Genomic DNA, 23,166 nt, shown 5'->3' with positions numbered 1-23,166 from the left:
TATTCTGTGTGACAGTTAAAGAAGTATGCATAAAGCATTTCTGTTGTGTATCAGAGTGTAATATATTCTGTAAGGAAAAGTACTGGTGCAATTATTTGAATTGAGAAATGAAGATCCATTTTGGGGGGGAACAGCATTTTTACTCAGTAGTAAACAACTGAATATTATTCAGACATAGGTATCTGACAGACATTTTCTTGAAAATGAACAAAGTGAGCCTGTCACTTCAAAGAAAATATCTGCCAATAATTTTTGTCACTGATAAAATTCAATCTTTCAAATAAAGATCATCATGTTGGAAGCCTGCTTTGAGTTTGTCAGCTTCTCAATACTTAATGACTTTTCTGATGAGATCGCTGATGAAATTAACAAATGTGGGTTTTGTTTTTTTATACTGAATATGACAATGTATCAAAGTTTAGAAGATCTGTATAAGTAATTGAGCAGATACTTTCCAAGTGACCAATGCGTAATATTACTGTATTAGTCCGTTTTGTTGCTTATCACAAAGTACAGTGAACTGGGTGATTTATAAATAAAATGAAATTTATTGCTTACAGTTTCTGAGGCTGGGAAGTACAAAGTCCATCTGGTGGTGGTGACAGTAACCCAGGGGTCTCACATTGCAAGATGGTGGAAGCAGAGAGAGCAGAGAGAAAGGCAGACTCTTCTCTTCTTTTAAAGCTCTCAGAACCATGCCCCTGACCACCACTTTTAATCCGTTCACTGCTGCATGGTCCTACAATTTAATCACCTCTTCAAGGCTCCACTTTTCAATTAACATAACAGGATTTCCCACCCTCTTAACAGTCACAGTGGGGGCTAAGTTTCTAATACATAAAACTTTGGAGACAATTCAAGCCTCAGTGAGTTTTGAGAGGACATAATTCAATCCACTACAATTACCAAAAAAAGCATGGGTAAAACATCTATTTAAAGTGCAAGATGGACCATTGGGTTTTTATAAAATAGTGTATAAAAAGTTCATTGTTATGGTTTCAGATTATATATTGCAACTAACTATGGAACCAAGGAACTACAAATTGTTAAATTTGGGTATAGTGTCAATGAAGAATATCCATAACAATCTAAAAAGGCTTTTAAAATTTCTCTTTCCAAACTACACATACATGAGGGCAGATTTTCTTCACAAATTTCAATTAAAACAACATATTTCAACAGATTAAATGCAGAAGCAGATTTGAAAATCAGCTATGTTCGATTAAGCCAGATATTAGATAAATTTCAATAATGTAAAACAATGCCACTTTTCTATTTTTTCTTTTCAGAAATATAGTTACTTTTTGTAAAAATATGATTTTGTGTCAACATGTAATGAATTTATTTTTTATACTGTAATATTCAAATTAATTAATAAGTGACTATGTTTAAAATTTCTCTTTTAATTTCTAATAGGCTACACACAGACAGACATGCAGTTCTTTTAAGTCCTTAATAATTTAAGAATATAAATAAGTCCCAAGACTAAAAAGTTGGGGAACTGCAGGTCTTGACATCTAGATTCTGGTAATGATAAAGAAGTCTGTATCAAAATAATCTTCCAGACTATAAAAAATAACTTGTTTGAAGGCACTAAAGGGTGACCAAAAGCAGGCAGAAACTGAAGTGGATACAATCTTTGAAAGAAAGAAATCACATTGCATAAGATCTATGTTTATCCAAGTTTACCACTGTGTGTTCCTGTTTGTTCATGCAGCACATAAGGGATAGATCTCAAGGAGAAAGCATGAGTCTTGCTGTACAGAAGAATCAGAGGTCAGAGTTCAGAGCTACTATAATTTTGGACAACGTCTACGAACGGAGAAGTCATAGAAGGACAGCCCTAAAGTTGGCATAAACTCCCCTCAAAACCTTGGTTAACAGCATTTCCGCAGGGCAAGACTGCAAGGAGCCCAAAGGGAAAAGAAAGCTGGAACACTGAAAGAATTGTGCAAAGATTTCAGCAGCTGCTTTGCTCTGGAGTTTTTCATTACAGTCCTGTGCCAAGTTAGAGGAACCTGGCTAAAACCTAGGTCTTTCCACTGAAACCCCCAAAGGACCATGTCTTAGAAGAAAGACTGCATCCAAGGACTCAGGAAAAAATGTCAGACTTAGGCATGTCCTCTAAGAGCCCAGTTTTAGCAAGAATTCTGTCAAGTCAATTTAGCAAGAATTCTGTCAAGTTGGTTTAGCCAAAATCTCTCACCCACAATATCTGATCACTGTCCTCATCCCACCTGATATCTGATCACCCTGGCTTGCTTTCATCAAGAATCCCGTTAGGTCAGTTTAGCAAAAAGATGACCCTACCCACTTAGTAATTTTCCACCCACCCTCCCCTATAATAAATTCCCACTTTTCCTTATTGTATTCTGAATTGAGCCCAATCTCTCCCCACTACTGCATAACCCCATTGTAGAAGTGCCTCTGAATAGAGCCTGCCTTACTGTTCTTTAACAAGTGTCAGAATAATTTTTTTCTTTAACAGTTATGGTGCCATGACTCAGATAGGAACAGATTCATCACTGGACCCCTGGACCTCTCATTCAGGACCCCAAATGCACACCTTTGAAGCCTTCGTCTTCACTGTTGACTGATTGATCAGAGATCCATTGGTGAGTCAGACAAATGTCTGTTGAAACTGGTAAGGACAGATTTCGATTCTTAAGATTCTATGTATACTCTAGGGGCTGGGTTGGAGTCCCAGGTTTTCCTGTATATAAGAAGTTGGGTAAGAGTCCCAGGCAAGCAGCAGCTGGGTAAGAGTCCCAGGCAAGCAGCAGCTGGGTAAGAGTCCCAGGCAAGCAGCAGCTGGATTAGAGGCGCAGGCAAGCAGCAGCTGCTTAAGAGTCCCAGGCAAGCAGCAGCTGGGTAAGAGTCCCAGGCAAGCAGCAGCTGGGTAAGAGTCCCAGGCAAGCAGCAGCTGGGTAAGAGTCCCAGGCAAGCAGCAGCTGGGTGAGAGTCCCAGGCAAGCAGCAGCTGGGTGAGAGGTGCAGGCTTCTTTGTTTAAAAGGTACCTGCTAGGCTAGAAGTCTTTCTTCCTGTCTCTCTGTCTTGAGTGGGGATTACTATCTGACTCCCTGGACTGGAAGTATTTCTTCCTGGCTCTTTCTTTTAAGTGGGAGTTTATTTCCTGACTCCCTGGGTAGGCCTCTCTATTCGCTCTATTTGATCCAGTTTCTTTCATGGGAAATTCTCAGTTGATGGTATATGGTCCCTGCTGGTATAAGCTCTGCCAACATCCTTTCTTGTTGGCTTGATTTTACTAAGGATAACGTAGAGCTTCTGCAGCCTCTTTGGAAACTTAAAATCTCCCAAACTGGCTCCTATAAGACCTCTCCCTTCCCTTTGCTTCTGCTCCTCCTTCTTCCACTTACCACCTTCAGTCGTCCCTTCCATTTTCTTGAATCCTTTGATATGTCCCCCTTCATATCTCTACCTCCTCCATACCCCTGTCTACCCATGTCAGACCCTTCACTTCCTATTCCAGCCCCTTCAGTCACTTGAACTTTAGGTCCCCTGACCAACATTGGGGGTTCTCAAGGGACTCAGGGACCTCCAAAAGCAACTATTTGTGGCTGAGAAACAAACTGGACATTTTATCCACTCATTTGGGCTTTGGAGACACCCAGACAGCCACTACATGTCTCCTCAGTCATTCACCTAAAATTTAGTCCACAGCTTCCATAAGGTTAAATAACAGGGCAAATAAAAATCTTAAAAATCTCCTTCACAAATATTGGTAAACAGCATTAGCCCTCATATTGAACAGGTAACTTTAACTTTTTCCATCTGTCAGAGACACAGTTCAGATAAAAATATAGAGTGGAGCAAAGATGACAGTGTATTACAGTATTTTACTGACCTCTGGCTAACATTTTAGAATGAAAGCTATAAGATCCCTGTTTGTGTCTGTCTGTATGTTTACGTATGTCTGCGTATGTATGTTATATATATGTGATATTTTCTTACATCCAGATGGTACTGCCAAATTAATTTATAAAGTCCCTTCAAGGAATTCTACTCAAATTGTTTGAGATAAATGAGTGCCTGTATAAATTAAATATTCCTAAAATCCCCGGAAATATAGGAACTAACCCAAATGCCTTTCAAGTTCATGTGACTTAGCTAAAACTTTGGTAAATAAGATTAGCTTAATGTTGTTGGTTTAATAAAAAGAGGTGTGTCTTTTGAGTTATCAGCATTAAGTATAATAGGAGCATACATTTTTATACTATTTGGCTTTACTAGTCATATAAGCTAATATTGTATTTACTGGATATTTAAGATTGTAAAAACTGTAAATTCAACCTAAAGACAAATGTACAAGTATACATGCAATAAAAATAAATTGTTTGATATCCATTATTTCATGTATATCAAGCATAGCAATTTAAAAAAAACCCATGTATTTAACTTTCTAGGTTTTCTTTTTTTGCTTTTACTTGCCTTACATGCATGTTTTGTAAAAATAGTTAACAGGGAAATAACTTGAGATGATCACTAGCTCTGTTTAATGTCTTATGAAATTTTCATGAACAATCCAAGCATAATTAAGACAACATGTGTTAGGTTGATGTAAGCGGAAGAAAAGTTTTATGAACGGACTCTTCAACAAAAAACATGCATGTTTTTACAGAACGTAAATGTAATTGTTTTATAATATCTGCCTAAAAACAGTTTCCAAGATCTTCTTGGTAATCTGCAACTTTAGAGTCAAGCTAAGTAATAAATATTTATTTATAATTTCTAAGTAAGATAAACTACTGAAACATTCATTACCGAACATAAGTTAAGTTATATAGTTTTGGCTTCTTATTTCATATAGTATAGAAAGGCTAAATATATTTGAAAAACCATAATATGTAGTATTGAAAAATTGTATTACGAGGAAACATAACTATAAAGTTGTGAGGTGATGTGTTCATAACATTTGCTAGCCTGCTACTGAATTCTGGTATGTAGCAGATAATTAACAACTGTCTACATCCTAGTTTTCTCTATTAAAAGAAGGGTTACTAATGGTTAAAAATTATAATCACTCTACACAGTAAAACTACTAGAAATACTAAGGGTGAAGAGAAAAAACTCTGTATGCAAAGTATGCACGGCAAGTAAGATGCTGGTATGGGGATCCAAACCCCTGACTCTGGTGTTGTAAGGCTGCGCTCTACACAACTGAGCTGAACCAGCCAGCCCCTAAGATGTGTTTTTGGTAAAGAAGAGTATATACAATGCCATGATTTAAATGTAGCTCATCCCCACCAAAACTTATTTTGAAATTTAATTGCCAATGTAGTGGTGTTGGGAGGTGATGCATTTAAGAGGTTGTTAAGGTTGTTAAGATGGATTTCTGGCCAGACTGGGTTAGTTCTTGTGAGCACAGATGGTTATAAAGCAGGGCAGCCTCCTTTTGTCTCCTCCATCTTTCCACACACTCACTTCCCCTTCCACTTTCTGTCCAGAGTTGAAGCAGCATGAGACCCTTACCAGATGAGCTGCTGATCTTGGACTTCCCAGCCTCCAGAATCATGAGCCAATTAAATGTATTTTCTTTATAAATTACCTAGTCTCGGGTATTCTGTTATAGCAACATGAGATGGACTAAGATAAAGGGTATCAAGTATGCATTTTTGTTAAGGAAAATGGAGAATAATTTTGTCCTAACGTTGTATAAAAAGAAAGTTGTTGAGTTTTTTTTTTTTTTTTTTTACGGGTGGGATGCACACATATGCGTCCCAGCCGTAAAAATAAAGGTGTAAAGTCTATGTGAAAGAAAAGAGAGAATCTTATTTTGTGTGGCTTAGCTGGCTAACATAGAATAGATTTATGATGAGGATTAAAAATGAGCTTCAATAACAACAGTGTACCAATGTAAAACTAGAGTTTGGTTAAAATGACAAAGTTTGGGCCGGCTCCGTGGCTCACTCGGGAGAGTGCGGTGCTGGTAGCGCCGAGGCCGCGGGTTCAGACCCTATACAGGGATGGCTGGTGCACTCACTGGCTGAGCGTGGTGCAGACCACACCAAGCCAAGGGTTGCGATCCCCTTACCGTCACAAAAAAAAAAAAAAAAAAGTTTTTTAGATTACTGATCTACTCTTAATAGAAGATTGTAAAAGGTTTTTCTTTACCTTTTAAGTAATCCACCTAGGAAACAAAGATTCTGTGTCTTTCCTGTGTTTTATGTTTAGTATTATCATGTCCTTGATCACTTAAGAGAACTGAGATTTCTCACTTTTAAAAGAGCTAAGGTCTTTAATATTTTTGCAATTTTGCCTTCCCCAAATTAAATTCTAAATGAAATCTTGTTCTCAAACCGACTTTGATATTTCCCAGAGGGCCCCTGGAAAATCTCAAATAATTTGTTCTTTCACCTTTGAAAGAAATGTTTAAAATAACTTGGTTAATTTGATATACTGGATTGCATGAAAAGGTGTTGTCAAATAAGCAAAGATGCTTAACCTTCCCTAGGTTATATTTGTATGGACAGAATGTTGTTATTTCTAAAATTGTATGAAGTTCCTGGAAAATTGTCAATACCTTTGCTGTCCATGATATGTCCTGTATAATGTTATCAGTTATAAATCTGGTTATTATGTTAAAATGTTGTATGCCACAGAAATAACCAAATTTCCTTGTTAAATGAGCTCTCATCAGATCTTTTAACCATAGCCAATTTAAGTCTTTTGTCATTCACAGATAGCTACTGTTTTTATTTTGATTCTTCTTTGAAAATGTTTGCAATCGACTACAGGCCAAAATGCTTTGTGATGGCATTGCTTAAATAACTTTGAGACCATACCACTGGATTAAGTAAGGACTGTCAGAACTTTATGGGTTCAAAAAACTGCTAAACCAAGATAAAGCAGAACAAGAATTAATTACATGCTACTGAATGAACTAATAAAGGATGATTACAGTGTTGTTTTTAAATATTGCTAGTTCTTTACTGTTCTATTTTCCAGATATAAGGAACACCTTTCCCTTTTATCTACAGTTCATAACAATTTAGTAGATTAAGCTTTTGTAAATAGAAATGAAACATTTTTTTCTCCCTATCTGAACCCTCCAGAATTGAGAAACTTTTGTTGAGCATTTTTATGTTCATGACAATTATTTAATATATATATTCAAATATAATTATTGGAATAAGTTCAATAAGAATTTGCTCTTCTTGTAGTAGGACAAAATTGGAAATACTGTTTATATTACCAAGGCTTTGACTGAAAGGTCATATTTGAGAATGACATGCACAGAATCTGATTTAAGGAACGAAGGTTGACTTTATAGAGCCAATGCTTTCAAAGCTCCCTTGAAAAACTGGTCTGGTACTTGGCTTATAGTGTACTCAGCCTACAGGTAAGTGAGGAAGATGACTTCCTGATGGGCCCAGGAAACTTAGGATATCTTGGGGACTTCATGAAAAGAGAAACTCACCCAAATTCATAGGTACTATGGAAAAACCTGGTGGTGAGTCTTGGCTTGGCTTCCTAGCCTCGAGAGGCTTTTAAAAGTTTAGTCTGAGATTCTGTAAGGAAAGTTCCAGCAAAGCAAATTCAAAAAAAGCGTATGTGGTCAATTACCATTCTTGCTGCACTTATGTAAATAATCAGGCCAAATCTAATGAGACAGACTTATTTTGTAAATAAGAATCAAAATGGACTGTAGAAAAAAATTTTATGTTTCAGTAGAAAACTACAGTTACCTGTGGGTTCTCAATTCTATTTTCCTCCAATATCTTGCTACAACTTTCTTAACTAACATTTCCAATTTTTCTCCTACCCTCCTGACCTGGCATTACTGAGAACTAAAACTGTTCTTTTCTTGAAGACTTTCAACCTGAAGCTGTATGACTTCAGAGAAATCACCTCAATAGATCATGTGTGGGAAACCTTTGGGCCTGCTCCTGTGTGAGCCACTCAGAAATGCAATCTCCAAAGATATTCAAACTGTAAACCAGGAAATCCATCAGATTGCCAGGCTGCCCTATGCTTTGAGCCCAACACTCTAGAAATCTTCTCAACTGGCTGCCCTGTAGATTCAGAAACTGGATTTCCAACTATTAACCTTATTTTTCTTTTAATTATATAAACATTGCCCTCATGAATTGACTGATTGCTCACACCATCCAGCAAATACCTTCCACTGCCAAGTCCATACAGGTGCTTTAGCTGGTCCTTACTGAACAAAAGACAACAAATGACAAATAGACTTACATTGTTTAAAAGGAAAGAATAATGTCTCTTCTTTCCTTGAGCAAGAGAAAGGACAAATAAAGATTCTCTCCTTGGTCAAACTTCAGTCAGACTCCTGTGAGCCCAACTAGGACCCATTCTTGAGCATGTCCTCCAACAGCCCAGTTTTAGCAAGAATCTTGTCAATGTGGTTTAGCCAGAATCCCCCACCCTCAATATCTGATCACTCTCTTCATCCCCCAGGTGATACATGATCACCCTGGCCTGCCTTCAGCAAGAATTCTGTCAAGTTAGTTTAGCAAGAATTACCCTACCCTCTTCATAATTTTCCATCAACCAAACCTCCACTCTGCTCCTTGGCTATAAATTCCCACTCTTCCTTGTTGTATTTGGAGTTGAACCCAATCTTTCTCTCCTGCAGCAAAACCCCATTGCAGTAGTCCCTATACCTACTGCAATAGTCCTGAATAAAGTCTGCCTTATTGTCTGTAACAGTGTTGTGAATCATTTTTCCTTTAACAGTTCCTTTTTTTGCTGGGGGTGGGGGGAGATCCTTTAGGATTTACTATGTACACATTCATGTCACCTTCATCTAAAGACGGTTTCCTTTCTAATATTTATCCTTTTACTACTTTTTTTTTTTTTAAAGATGACCGGTAAGGGAATCTTAACCCTTGACTTGGTGTTGTCAGCACCACGCTCAGCCAGTGAGCCAACCGGCCATCCCTATATGGGATCCAAACCCGTGGCCTTGGTGTTATCAGCACCACACTCTCCCGAGTGAGCCACGGGCTGGCCCATCCTTTTACTACTATTTCTTGCCTTATTGTACTGCCTATTGTATTGACTTGAGTCTAGTACAATGTTGAACAGAAGTGGTGAAGGGGGAAGGGAGAAACAGGGAGGTATTAAAGAGTACAAAGTTTTGGTTATAAAAGATGAATACATTATAGAGATCTATTGTACAGCATAGTGCTTATAATTAACAATACTATATTGTATACTTAAAAATTCGCTGAGAGGGTAGGTCTTATTTGTTAAGTGTTCTTATCACAAAAAAAGAATAATAAAGAGAGTGGAAGAAAACTTTGATGGATAGGTTTATGGCAGATTGTGGTGATGGTTTCACAGGAGTATACTCATCTCTGAACTCATCAAGTTGTAAATATTAAATATGTCCAGCTCGGGGTGGGGGGAAGAAGATATAACAACCACAACTACTTGAAGTTGATACGACAAGCAAACAGAAAGGACATTGTTGGGGGGGAGGGGGGAGGGAGAAGGGAGGGAGGTTTTGGTGATGGGGAGCAATAATCAGCCACAATGTATATCGACAAAATAAAACTTAAAAAAAAAAAAAAAGTAAACCAGTATTTTATATACAGATGTCCATGACATATGATGACTCAACTTTTGATTTTTTTGATTTTGATGATGCAAATTAACAAGCATTTAGTAGAAACTATGCTTCAAATTTTGAACTTTGATCTTTTCCTGGGCTAGCAATCACGATGTGATACTCTCTTGTGGTGCTGGGCAGCAGCAGCAAGCTGCAGCTCTCAGCCACATGATCACAAGGGTAAACAACTGATACTCTACAGTGTACTGTGTTACCAGCGTTTTTTGAATACTGTATTTTATGTTTTTGCATCTCCTCATGTCTACAAAATGCCGATCTATGTACAATATTCAACACTTGATTATAAAATAGGCTTTGTGTTAAAAAATAATAATAATAATAATAAATAAATAAATAAATATGTCCAGCTTTTTGTATGTTAATCATACCTCCACAAAGCGGTGTTTTAAAAAAAGACCACAAAGTGGTGTTTTAAAAAAAGAAAGTCCAAGGGGGAAAAAAAACAGTGGTGATAGTGGGCATCCTTTCCATGTTCTTGAACTTAGAGAAAAAGCATTAAGTTTTTTGACCATTGAGTATAATAACGGTAGCTGTAAGTTTTTCAAAGATATCTTTTACGAAGCTGAGGAAATTTTCTTGGATTGCTAATTCTTCCTAAAGGTCTGTAATAAATAGGAATTGAATTTGTTTTAATTATATTCCTGTATCAACTGAGATGATTACATAGGTTTTCTCCTATTTTTCCATTAGCTACTCATTGTAGCAGCTTAGATCCTTAATTTTAGACCCTTTTTCACCTTTATATGGCAAATTACATAGATTGACTTGAATACCAAACCAATTTTGCTTTCCTGGGATAAACTTTTTTTGGTCATGATATACTAACCTTTTTAAATGTTACTGGTTTCAGTTTTCTAATCTTTTATTAAGGATTTGTATACCTAGTTTCATGAGGGATATGGTATGCATGTAATTTTCTATTCTTACAGTGTTTTTGTCTGGTTATGGTATCAGGATAATGCTGGCCTTATAAAATAGTTGGGAGTGTTCTCTCCTACAGTAGTTGTTGGCATAAAATTGTTTGTGTATTCCCTGATTATCCTTTAAATGTCTGCAGGGTCTGTAGTGATGAAGCCTCTTTAATTTTTGATATGGGTAATTTGTATCTTCTCTCTTTTTTTCTTGATTAGTCTATAATAGCTATGGTTTATTAATTTTAATGAATCAGCTTATAGCTTCACTCATTTTCTATACTGTTCTTCCATTATGTATTTCACTAATTTCTGCCTTAGTCCTTATTAATATTTTTCCTTTTACTAACTTTGAATTTAATTTGCTTTTCTTTCTCTAGCTACTTAGGGTGACAGCTTAGATTCTTGATTTTAGATCTTAATTTAAAGAGATAAACAATTTTTAAATGCTTCTTTAGCGGCATTCCACATGAAAACACAGCACATCATTATCATTCAATTCAAAATATCTTCCATTTTAGGATTTTTTCTTTGATCCACAGGTTATTTGGAAATGTGGTGATTTATATTCCCTAAGTATTTGAAAATTGAGATATCTTTATATTTTTGATTTCTAAATTAATTTTACTGTGGTAAAATTATGATCTCATTTCTTTTAAATTGGTTAATCTTTGTTTTATGGCCCAGCATATAGGGTCTATGTTGGTGAATATTACATGTAGAATATTTATAAAGATTAACTAAGTACAATTGATTGACTGCTTTTCAAGCTTTCTATAGCCTCTTCATCTCTCAATTACTGAGGGAGAGGTGTTTACATCTCAAGTTAAAATTATATTGTTTCTTTTAGGTTTGTCAGTTTTGCTTCACATAGTTCATGCATTCTCCACGGGAGTGATACTGCTCCCAAAGGAGCAAAAATTGGATATGGAGAGAATGAAGAAAAAAAAAATAGCAACTTAGATATTACAATGATCTGTGGCCATCTAAAGAGGAACAGAACATAAACAGATTATGGTATTGAAATTTCATGGGGTAGGTAAGTGGAAAAAAATCTCTAAAAAGTCTCCTTAGGAGGTTAATAATGATAAAAGTGAGAAACACTGACATATTTTGAAGCTCTGTTAAGGGCTGTTATAACTTTTGATGATGTGTCCCTCTTAAATTGCTATAATATTCCGTGTTCTGAAATCTACTTGTGATATACAGCCACTCCTATTTGTTCTGTTTAGTGTTTGCATGTGTAATAGAGTCTGACTCCATTTTTGATGTCTTACTGCTGACAACTATCGAGATCTGCCCCCTTTTTAAACTCTCCTACCCCACACCTGGGCAAGCCAGTAATAAAACCCACAGGCTCTCTTTGTTGGTGCTGACTGGAGGTTAAACCACACAAACTGTAGCCCACAAGTAGGAGAACCCCTACCTGATCCACCTCTTAACCACAATAAACAGTAAAGACAGACCACAATAAAAACCAGAGCAAGATAACCCTCCTTGCTCTATCAAGTCATTTAAAGACCAGAGTGGGTATGTTCCCAGCTCTCCCCAGAAAGGCTTATTACATCAGATCTCAGTCTAGACATCTGAACCAAATTCTGGGGGTGGAGGGTTTGATCCCATCCTCACATGGGGCAACCAAAAGGCAGCATGGTATATTTTTTTCATCTTTTTATGTTCAACCTATCTGTGCCTTTATATTTAATGTGCACTTTATAAATATACAGCATATACTTGGTTCTTCTTTTTTATTTCAGATATTGAATTGTCATTAGATATTTCATTTGATTCTTATCTCCATATTTGCTATCTTGCCTCACTGAGTTCATTTTTGCTTTACATTCTTGATGATATTGAAGACATTTATAATAGCTGTTTTTAACATCATTGTCTACAAATCCTACCGCCTCTACCTTTTTAGTCTTGTTTTTGTTAACTGATTTTTTTTTTCAATTGATTGATTTTTCTCCTGTTTTGGGTCATATTTTCCTGTTTCTTCATATGTCTAATTTTTGATTGGATGTCAGACATTATCAATTTAATGCTGTTGAGTTCAAGATATGGCTGCATTCTCATGAAGATTATTGTGGGGATTTTTTGTTGTTTTTTCTGGCATTCTATGGCAGCCATAGTTGAACCAATAGGACCTCCCTTCAAAAAAGAACTTGTCATTCATGTGCAAGAACGGCACTGATAGCCTCCAACTGTTAGCATTTTCAGGATGCTCTTCAGATTCTGAACCAAGCCAGGGTCTTCCCAGAAAGTACCCATGCAATGACTGAACACTAAGGGGTACTAGAGGTTGGCCATTTCTGCTCATGAGGGATCCCTCTAATGGACAATCTTTGCTTCAGACTTCCCTGCTAGGTTGGTTGAGTCTCTGTCAGATCTGTATAACAGTCTGGGGCTCTCCCTGCCAAATCCTGTTTGCCCCCCCCTTTCATTGTATAGGTGTCAGATCTGTTATCATGGTCTGATGGCTTTCTATATCTAGCCTTGCTTTCTTCTTTTATCTTTCATAGATGCCATCTCTGAGAAACCCATTACACTTGTAACTCCACCTCAGTGTCCCCATCCTAGAGGAACGAAAAGACACACAGCAGACTTATAGACTGATTTAATCCTTTTAATGCTTTTGTTTAAGCTCTTTTTGTGACAAATCTTGCACAGTCTTTAATCTATGGATAATCTAGCCCCATTTATTGGGTATGACCTTTCTAGGGTATCTATCTAATGTCCTATGTATTACCAAGTTCTCTCCACTCTAGTTTGAAGGAAGGAAAATTATTCCTGATGCAATAGCCTATGGGAATTGTTTGTCTTACGACACCATGGTAATAGCATTTTCCTTAGAACACATTCTTACCTAGTCTCAAGGGGTTTCACATATACATGTGTAGGCTTGTATTTAGCCAAAGACTCAAGGGGAACACTTCCCAGATTTAAGAAACTCTTTCTCTGCATAACTCCCTCTTCTTGGGAAATGTATCCTGCAAATTCTAGCCACCTCAACCTTCTTGAACTCCAGTATCTGTTCCCTCAAGTCAGTAAAATTGCCAGGGCCTTTTTGGATTTCTCTCTCTGCACTGCAGTCTGAATGATACCTTTAGATAAAAGCCCGGAATAAAGTGGGATCATCTCATTTATTTCTCTTCTCTCAGAAACCCAGGCATGTGCTTCCTATTGTTAAATATGTAAAAATATATATTTTTTCTTTTTTTCAGGTTCTGCTTCTCTGGTTGATAATATGGGAAAATAATTTTGTCCAGTTTTCTAGTTGTTTCTCATAGATGTATAATTCCAGACTCCGTTACTTCCTCAGGGCTAGAAGCAAAAGTCTTGAATTATTAATAAAATGCAAGCCCAGATGGCTTAATAATGATTTTTATCAAACATTTAAGGGAGCAGTAATACCAATCTTATATAATTTCTATAAGAAAATAACGAAGAAGAAGCGCCCCCAGTTTGTTTGATATAGCTAACACAACTCTGATACAAAAATTTTTCAAGGATATTACAAGAAAACTACAGACCAATATTCCTTGTAAAATCATACATAAAAGCTTATCAAAATATTATCAAACTGATTTCAGCAATCTTTAAGAAGGATAATGCATCTTGTCCAAGTGGGGTTCATCTCAGGAGTCCAAGACTGGTTTAAAACTCAAATTAATCAATGTAATACAGTATAGTAACAGATTGAAGAAGAAAAATAATATGATAATCTCAACAGATGCAGAAAGAGCATATGTTAAAATCAGTATCCACCCACAATTACAACAGTTAGAAAACTATGCAAAGAAGAGAACTTTCAGAATCTGATAAAGAGCATTAATGAAAAACCTACAGTTAATATTAGGCTTAAGAATAAAATACTAAATGTTTTCCTTCCAAATTTAGTGAAGTGCTAAGAATATTCACTCTCACCACTTCTTTTCAACATTGTACTGTATAGGTCCTAGCCAGTAAACAGGGTAAGAAAAAGAAATGAAAGGCATAAAGTTTGCAAATACAGAAGTGAAATGTCTTTATTTCAAGAGGACATGTTTTATGTGTAGAAAATCTAAAGAACAATGACAAAAACAATAATACCTAATACAAGCAGTAGAAATATGCAAAGTCTATATATAAAAACCAATTATGATTATATATATTAACAACAAACTGGAAAAAGAAAATTTAAAAATCCTACTATTGTTACAATAGCATCAAAAATATTAAAAGCTTAGAGATAAATTTCCTGAATGTGTAAGACCTCTATGTTAAAAATAACAAAACATTGCTTACAGGAATTAGAAAAGCTAACTAAAATGGAAAGCTATAGCATGGTCATGGACCAGAAGACTCAATATTGCTATGATGTCAGTTCTCACCAATAAAAATCCCAGTACCTTTATTTTAAAAAATTAAGAAGTCGATTGTAAAATGTATTTGAAAAGAAAATGACTTAGAACAGCCAAAACAATTAAAAAAAAAAAAAGTTGGAGGAGTTACTCTAACTGACTTCAAGACTTATTATAATGTTTCAGTAATCAAAGACCAGATGGTATTGGCAATGTTATTTAAAATATATCAAAAGAAAGAATAGAGAATCCAAAAATAGATTGACACAAATATGATCAAACAATTTTCTATATGATTATCAGAGCAATTCAATTCTAAAAGTGATAATGGAACAAATTAGTATCCTTATGGAAGAAACAGATCCTTGAACCTATCTCTCATCATAAATAAAACATGAAGTAAACTATAAAACTAATCATAAATGGAAAATATATATAACATTCTTAGAAGAAAATACAGGGAAGTATCATCAAAACCTAAAATAGACAAATATTTATTTGAGAGGTTAAAGAACTAATTATAAAAGGAAAAAAATAATACACTGACTTCATCAAAGTTAAAAACTTCTCATCAAAAGACATCAAAATCATTAAAATGAATAGGCAAGCCACAGACTAGGGGAAATATCTGCAATACATATATTGAACAAAAGATTTCTATACAAAATAGATAAAGAATTCCTACTACTCAAAGAAAAATACATACTACCGAATAAAAAACTGGTTAAAACACTTGAACAGACACCTCTGATATAAAAGGTATCTGAAAAAGTTTTCAACCTCATTAATCGTTAGTCATAAGAGAAATCTAATTTAAAAGATATACTACTGGAATGGCTAAAATGAAAAAATTGATAACATCAAAGGTAGATGAGAATGTGGGGCAATCCAAATCCTCATTGCTAGTAAAAGTCTAAAATGATACAGTAACTTTTAAAAACTGGCAGTTTCTAAAAAAGTAAAACATACACCGGGCCTTATGAATCAGCAATATAACTGTTAGGTGTTTACTGAGGAGAAATAAACCCATATGAGTATGTCCACAAAAAGATGTTTTTTGGGAAGTACACAAGTTTACACTTCTGTCAGAACTTAAAGAACTCTGCACTTAAGATCTCTATGTACATTATACCTACAAAGCATGGAATGGATTCTTGGTAAGGTAATAGTAGCAAATATCTCTATAAACATAAGGCAAACAAGGAAAAGATTTACATGGGAAGTGATATTCAAATCTATAATCTAGATTTTAAAGGCATAAAAGTCAGCCATGTATAAGCTCTTCACAGATCTCAGGCCTTTAAAAATAGATCCCTAATTAGGATGGCTACTATGAAGAAAAAAAAACAAACAAAAAACCCAGAAAACAACAAGTGTTGGTGAAGATGTGCAGAAATTGAAAACTTGTACACTGTTGGTAGGAATGTAAAATGGTGGAGATGCTATGAAAAACAGTATGGTGATTCCTCAAAAATTAAACATAGAATTACTATATGACCCAGCAATTCTACTTATGGGAGTATACTCAAAAGAACTGAAAGCAGTTACTCAAACTGCTATTTGTACACCCATGTTCACAGCAGCATTATTTGTAATAGCCAAAAGATACAAGCAACCCCACACTGCCTCTAGAAGCACCCCAGGCTCCTGAGCAGGGGTGGTGGGGGGCTGAGGGCCTTAGCCATGCCCCCCTCACCACCACCACCCCACCCCCGGCCGCCGACATCTGCATCCAGCCCAGCTACGACCACCAGGCCGCTGCTGGAAGCCCCCTGGGCTCCTCTGCTGGAATGAGGGGATTGGTACGGGCCTTGACCATGCCCCCTCCCCCTTCCTTGTCCTCCCAACCTTTTCCCCCTCCCTCTTCCTCTTTCCCCCTCCACCCCAATTGCTCTGCAACAATATCTTAGAATGTAAAAAAAATAATAATAATAAATAAGTAAATTTTTTAAAGAATTTACCAGCAACCCAAGTGCCCATGGATGGATAAATAGAGAAGCAAAATGTGGAATTTGGTATATACTCACAATGGACTATTAATCATCCTTATAAATGAAAAAAGTTCTGAGACATGCTACAACAAGGATGAACCTTGAGGATATTATGTTAAGTAAAATAAGCCAGTCACAAAAAGGACAAATACTACAGTATTCCACTTTTAAGAGGTGTCTAGAGTAGTCAAATTCACAGAGACAGAAAGTAGAATGATAATTACCTGGGGCCAGAGAGTGTGTGTGTGTGGAGCGGTTGGTAATGTGAAGTTACTGTCTGAGTACAGAGTTTCCGTTTTGCAAGATGAGGAGTTCTGGAGATGGGTGGTGGTGATGGCTGCATGTCAATGTGCATGCACCTAATGCCACTGTACTATATGCTGAAAAATGTTTAAGATGGCAAATTCTATATTATGTATATTCTACCACAATTAAAAAAATAGATCCCTAAAAACACTCAAAGGTGTCAGCTGCCTGAGATTTAATGTCTACTGGACTTGATGTGACAAACTCACCTAGGAAGCTCTGACTTGGAAAAATTCTTTCTGTCCATAGCTCTTCTCCTTGTTCCAACTTGCGGATCATGTCAGGCTTAGTCATGTGAAACCCTGATAATGAAAAATGAGACTTGGTCTAAACTGTATGGACTTCAAAACTGTTGAAAGAAGAGAAAGGCACAGCTTCAAGGCGGTAGATGAGGTACATCACCTCTGATCCCTGAAAGTTCCATATGTTTCAGGAATTCTTGAAAGGAGATAATACAACACTGAAAGATTCAAGGAGTGTTCCTTACCCACAGAGATGAAGTGGCAGTAGTTTTCCAACATCACGTCCCTGTAAAGGGCCTTCTGAGCAGGGTCCAGTTGCTGCCACTCCTCCTGGGTGAAGTCCACAGTCACATCCTTGAATGACACTGATCCCTGTAAGGGCATACTCTAGTTCATCCTGAAGTGATTGGAAATGGGTGAGAACTACATACTGGAGACCTACTTCTGACAATATTCAGTGGTCAGACTAGTTTTCTCACTTTGTGTTTTATGTTGTAGAAAATGCTCTCTGAAAATACATTCACCTGTATTTACTTATTATCTCATACTAAAAATATATACTGAGCTCACACTATTTGTCCTGAATGTGACTGGCTGCCTGGCAGACCAAAATGAATAAAACTCTGACCCTGCTCATGAGAAGTTACAGGCTAAGAGAGAGGCATACATGTAAATACATGCACTCAATCAGTATTACAGGTACAATGACAGAAATACATACATGGGAAAGTATCAGAAAGCAAAGAAAAATTTCATTTTGTACTCCAAGGCTTCATTGAGGACATAAAAATTTTGTACTCACAATGAATTTGTTTGGTAGGAATACAGGGCATCAGCTTTTAAAAATTCATGGGGAGAAGAAAACCAGTTAGTAAATTCAGAAAACAGCAAAAGGCACAGTATGTTATGAAACAGTGGTTGAGCTCTAAAAAGGAAAAGGTAATATGGAGTGGGCATATTATAGAATACTACTGGATTTTGTTCCTACAGAGCAGTGGTATTAAAAATATGCTGAGCACATTCCCAACATATTGTAGTTATTTATAAATCATTAGTAAGCAATAACAACAATCCAAATTGTTAATGATTACTGCTCTTGAGTGTGAACTGTTACTATTCTCTTTCCTTCCAATATGTTGTCTTCCACTGTGATGCATGCCCCACTTTGGGTATGCTGCTTTAAGGATTTAAAATAACATGAAGAAACATAATACACATTATATGATAAAACTTGTACTTTAGAGGCAATACTCTTGAAGACTGGAGAAGGCTTAAGGTGTCTTAAATGAGAATGACAATTAAGTAACCACTGTAAGACATGCTGCCTAGATGAGGTGATATTAATGGGCTGACAGAGGACAACTGGTTCCTACATGATAAGTACAACAGAATTGGTCATAAACGTTGTAGGGTAGAAAAATGAGATGCATAGCTCTTGGGATATCTGCACAGGCACGTGTGTGAGTGTTGGGACTAGAAAATAGAAATGAGAAATGGCAGAAAGAATAGGCTGAACCAAAGGAGGTAAAGAGATAAATCTTGGAAATGTACTTGAAGTGTCTATGGAACATACAAGTAGTGATAGCTACTGGAGGTTGAACATGTGGTTCTGACACTCTCGACAGAGATCTAGAATAAAGAGAAGTTTCTGAAAGACACTAGAATCAATAAGTGTAGCCTTGAGAGTGAATCTGATTTGTGCATACAGAAAAAAAGACTGAAGAGAATAGGACCAATTAGCATCTGGGGAAAACCAGTATTTTAAAGGATGGTAGATGAAGAGAAACTTTCTGAAAGAAAGATATAAAAAACAGGACAGAGCACCTTTGATTCAAAAGTAGAATATTTCAAGAGTAGACTAGCCTATGTATTTTCTTCTCTTGCACCCACATATTAAAAGTTAGAAGAAACTAAAAAGAATAAATCTTATTTTATAGCATTGGAATACCGGAAAGGTTTTCTGGAAAGTTTTTCACTGGAAGGCCACAATTCCAGTGAATTGTTAGCAATTCCAGTATAGGAATTCCTGACAGACATGGATAAAATAGGAAGATCAGAGAGGACGAACACAAAACCTGGTTTCTATACAAGTCTGCAATCAAATCTACATCCTGAAAACCTCACAAAACAGGACATCTTCCCACAAACTATTAATGTGATCTACCAATTCTACATCCCATCACATCACTGCAAAAACTAGGTTCACAACTTAGATCTCAAATCAGTGTCAAGACAAGGTAGATTCATTCAAGTTATGTATTTCCATTTAAATCAAGCAGTACTTTTCTTTCTGTTCTAGCAGTACTTTTGTGAGAAGACTGAAAAAGGAGATGATGTATGATACACCCAATCGACATATGAACACTGGCTACAACTAGAAGGTGCACTTGGGGAAAGCTTAAGTTTATCTAGTTGGAATGGAGAGACTGGGAACACAGCTGGGAATAGGGCGAGGCAGGTGAGGCAGCTAGGGAGCAAAATTTAGGAAGGCACATCCCTGACAGTACTCCTTAAATATTGCACCCCATGCCGCTTGCTTGCCTCACTCTCATATGGGAGTGAGATCCGTTTCACGGAAGCAAATCCCAATATCCAGGAAGTTTAAGGATAGAGAAGCAAATGTTCATATACCCTGAAAAAAAGTTATTTCAAAAATAGAGGAAAAAATCATCTCACCTGAGACATGATTTTGAGATTTGTAAGAGATGAACCTTCTCTTTTGAGCTCTTCTTTTGGAAAAATGAAGAATCCTGAGAAAACAAAGATGGAGGGATACAGGAGCCATGTGAGATCACACTTGACTTACATATCCCAGAATAACTCAGTTATATCTGCATTACTTCTCCCTGTTTCAGCACTTGCCCACTCTGTGTACCTTTCAGAAAACTAGATGGACAAATCCTGTTCTCTCCCTAACACCAGAAACCTAGTCTCTTGGTGAGGTGCAATGGATTCTGGGAAACCTGTTGTAGCTTAGAGAGAGGGAACATGATGTTTCTCCCTCTGCAGCTCTACCTTCCATCTCCCACAGAGCACAGGTTTACCGAATATTTCCAAATTGTTCTTTATGGATTTTCTGCCAATTTATGCTGTTAGCAGCAGTACATGAGAGTATCTTCCCATGCCCTGATGAATACAGTTGACAACTTTTTAATCTTTGGCTATCAGGTATATATTGTAGTTCTAATGTATACATTTCTTTTATGAGTGAGAATAAGCTTCTTTTAATAAGTTTAAAGACATTCTTAATTTCTTTTTTGTATTGACATCTCCTTATAGTATGCCTACTTTTCTTGTTTGCTTTTATTTCCTAATTAGGTGACATTATCTTCTAGGTTTTTTGTTTGTTTTGTTTTTTTAATTTAAGAAATTAACCCTTTATTTTAAGTTACAAATAATTATTCTTAGTTTCTAATATGACTATTAAAGTATCTTTGTGAAAAATTTTCCATGTTTTGCTGTTTAGCAATACCACATATTGTATAATCCATATTTTTTCAATTGATGTGAAATGTCATCTTTATCATATATCACATTTCCCTATATGCTTGAGAATATCTGGACTTTCTGTTTAATTTCTCTACTTGATCTCTTTGTTGTTTCACCTGTATCACACAACTTAAGCATAGTTAATAAAATTAAGCATTATTAATTTACTAAGAGTTAATTAAAGGATTAACTATGAAACAATACTTCTTAGTAATACAGTTATGGAAATAGAAAAAAAAACTGACCAGGTACTCTGCACTCTGTAGGCTTTGAGGCCGAGAGGATAATTATTTTGCTAAATGGAGTCTGAAGCATTGACTGCTACAGTGAATATTTTAGTTAGCAAAATAACTATATTAATTACTAAAATGAGACTGGCCTTGTGATTAAAAGTGTACCAAATACTTATTTTCTTAGAATGCCTTCAGAAGGTATTTGATCTTGCGACTGATCTCATCTAGGAGCAAGAAACATCACTCACGTAGAAGTGTTGAAAACTGTAGTTATGGGTAAAAATTGTTTATTTTTTTCCTGCATGCTCCCCATGGAATGTTATTCATTTCAACATATTGGTTTTAGTCAATATGGTGTTTCCAGGTAATACATTTTACTATCTAGGAATTATGAAAATCTTACCTCTTCCTTTCCAATATTTATACTTCTATTTTATTTGCTAAGTTGCTACTTACAATTTTGGAGGCAGGCTTAACGCTTACTATTCAGATAATTACATAACCAACGACACACGGTACTACAGAGTTCCTCAATCATTCAAATAATTAGGTTACCATGGTCACAAAGCCATGAGAAATAACAGTAGGTTACAAACACATGCATAATCATATTTAATCAAAAATCCTTCAGAAAAACCAACAACCCATACCCCCCACATCCCAATCACAACCTCAGACAGCACATTACGAAATTCCAGGCAAAGCCACAGTTACGTTCACAAATCACTTTCAATTCTCCACAGTCACATGCAATCTCAAAAATGACTTACACACAGTCTAAAAATAGACACATGCACCAACACGACTCTACTTTTCAACACAATCCGCCGCAACACCCAAAGGATGGCGCGCACCCGCAACGCACCAGGTTGAGCACAGGAGGCCACCCCGCTTCGGAGAGAACGCGCGCACGCACCCCCCAACACCCGTACAAACGCAGCGACCGCTATGTGCGGGGACCGGCTCCCTGCGATGGAGGGTCCTCGGGGCCACGACCGGCGAAATTCCCCCCTGCGGAGCTCGCTCCAGGTCACACTCGCGGTCATCCTCAGGGTTACGCCCACGGACCACGCCCGAGGCCCCGCTCGTACTGATCTGAGCGTCTGGATACCGCGGTCCCGGTTTCCTCTCAGAATTACCAGGCCCGGGTCGGACTCCCGGTGTCCTCTCTGGCCTCGCCACCCCGTTCCGCTTCCTTAGCCTGATTTCGCGGACCCGAGCTCCCGGTTCCCTCCCGGGCCTCCTCCGAGCCCCTCGGATCCGCCAGCCTCACCGCTGGCCACGGCTCGGTGGGCTGCGCCTGCGCACTCGCGCGTGGGCGTGCGCTCCCAGGAGTCTCCGGGGCGGCCCGTTAGGAGCTGCGGGTTGCTCGCTGCCGGCGCTCCGCTCCGTTTGTGTCAGCGTCGGCTCTGTTCTGGCTGGGACTACATTTCTTCCAGGCCCCTAATGAACTCAGACCTCTGGTTCACTTTCCGCGGGCCTGTGGTCATCGTTTTCTGTGTGGTGAGTTAAGGTGTCCCGGGTCCGGGTGCCAGAGGAGCTCACCACAGGAGGCCCCGAGTTCCTGGGATGCAGATGGGGCAGATGAAGGGAGAAGCCTCAGGCGTGTGTGTAAATCACCTGCTGAGGAGGGTGACTGGTCGTCTGTGCGATTATGTGACTGCATCAGTGTGGGGTGAGATTGTGAATGTGTGAGTGCACGTGTGACGGGGCTGGGGGTGTTTGCAGCGAGGAGGCCTTTACTGGTCCTGGTTGGGTTCCTGGGACTGACTGAGTGGGGTCGGGGTTATTTGTATGACCATGGTTCGCGATGACTGCGATCTAAATTGGCCCAATGTAGCTTTTTTTTTTTTTTTTTTCTTTCAGGATAGAATTTCATTTTTGCAGTTCTGGGGCTGAGGAATATGTGGACAAGATCCCCTCCCCCCGTGACTTGATATATGCCTGTGGAAGACTCCGAGGTCTCCCGTTTTGAAACATGGCCTCTGTTGCTTTCTCGGTGCACCCTGTATCCACTATCTAACCTAATGCATAA

The 23,166-nt window shown here is 37.5% G+C and overlaps 1 protein-coding gene across 2 annotated transcripts in view; it reads right to left on the bottom strand.

Annotated features, from left to right (window-relative positions):
* The window catches only part of ZNF382 (zinc finger protein 382), a 29,969-nt gene extending 7,716 nt beyond the window's left edge, over positions 1-22,253 (bottom strand). Inside the window, exons 1-4 of one of the 2 annotated variants that reach the window (XM_063111865.1) lie at positions 21,997-22,253; positions 20,086-20,159; positions 17,655-17,781; positions 17,377-17,469 (exon numbers count right to left, since the gene is read on the bottom strand). In XM_063111865.1, the coding sequence (XP_062967935.1) occupies positions 17,377-17,469; positions 17,655-17,781; positions 20,086-20,159; positions 21,997-22,177 (475 nt within the window). In that variant the 5' untranslated portion in view covers positions 22,178-22,253. Of the gene's footprint in view, positions 1-17,376; positions 17,470-17,654; positions 17,807-20,085; positions 20,162-21,996 lie in introns of those variants that run through there. The other variant, XM_063111867.1, reaches the window with a different exon arrangement.
* Between the last annotated feature and the right edge of the window lie 913 nt (positions 22,254-23,166).

The sequence above is a fragment of the Cynocephalus volans genome, chromosome 10, assembly GCF_027409185.1.
Source record: "Cynocephalus volans isolate mCynVol1 chromosome 10, mCynVol1.pri, whole genome shotgun sequence".
NCBI classification, from domain to species: domain Eukaryota; kingdom Metazoa; phylum Chordata; class Mammalia; order Dermoptera; family Cynocephalidae; genus Cynocephalus; species Cynocephalus volans.
The sequence above is the reverse complement of the archived record's forward strand: the minus strand, read 5'-3'. Positions and strand labels throughout refer to the sequence as shown.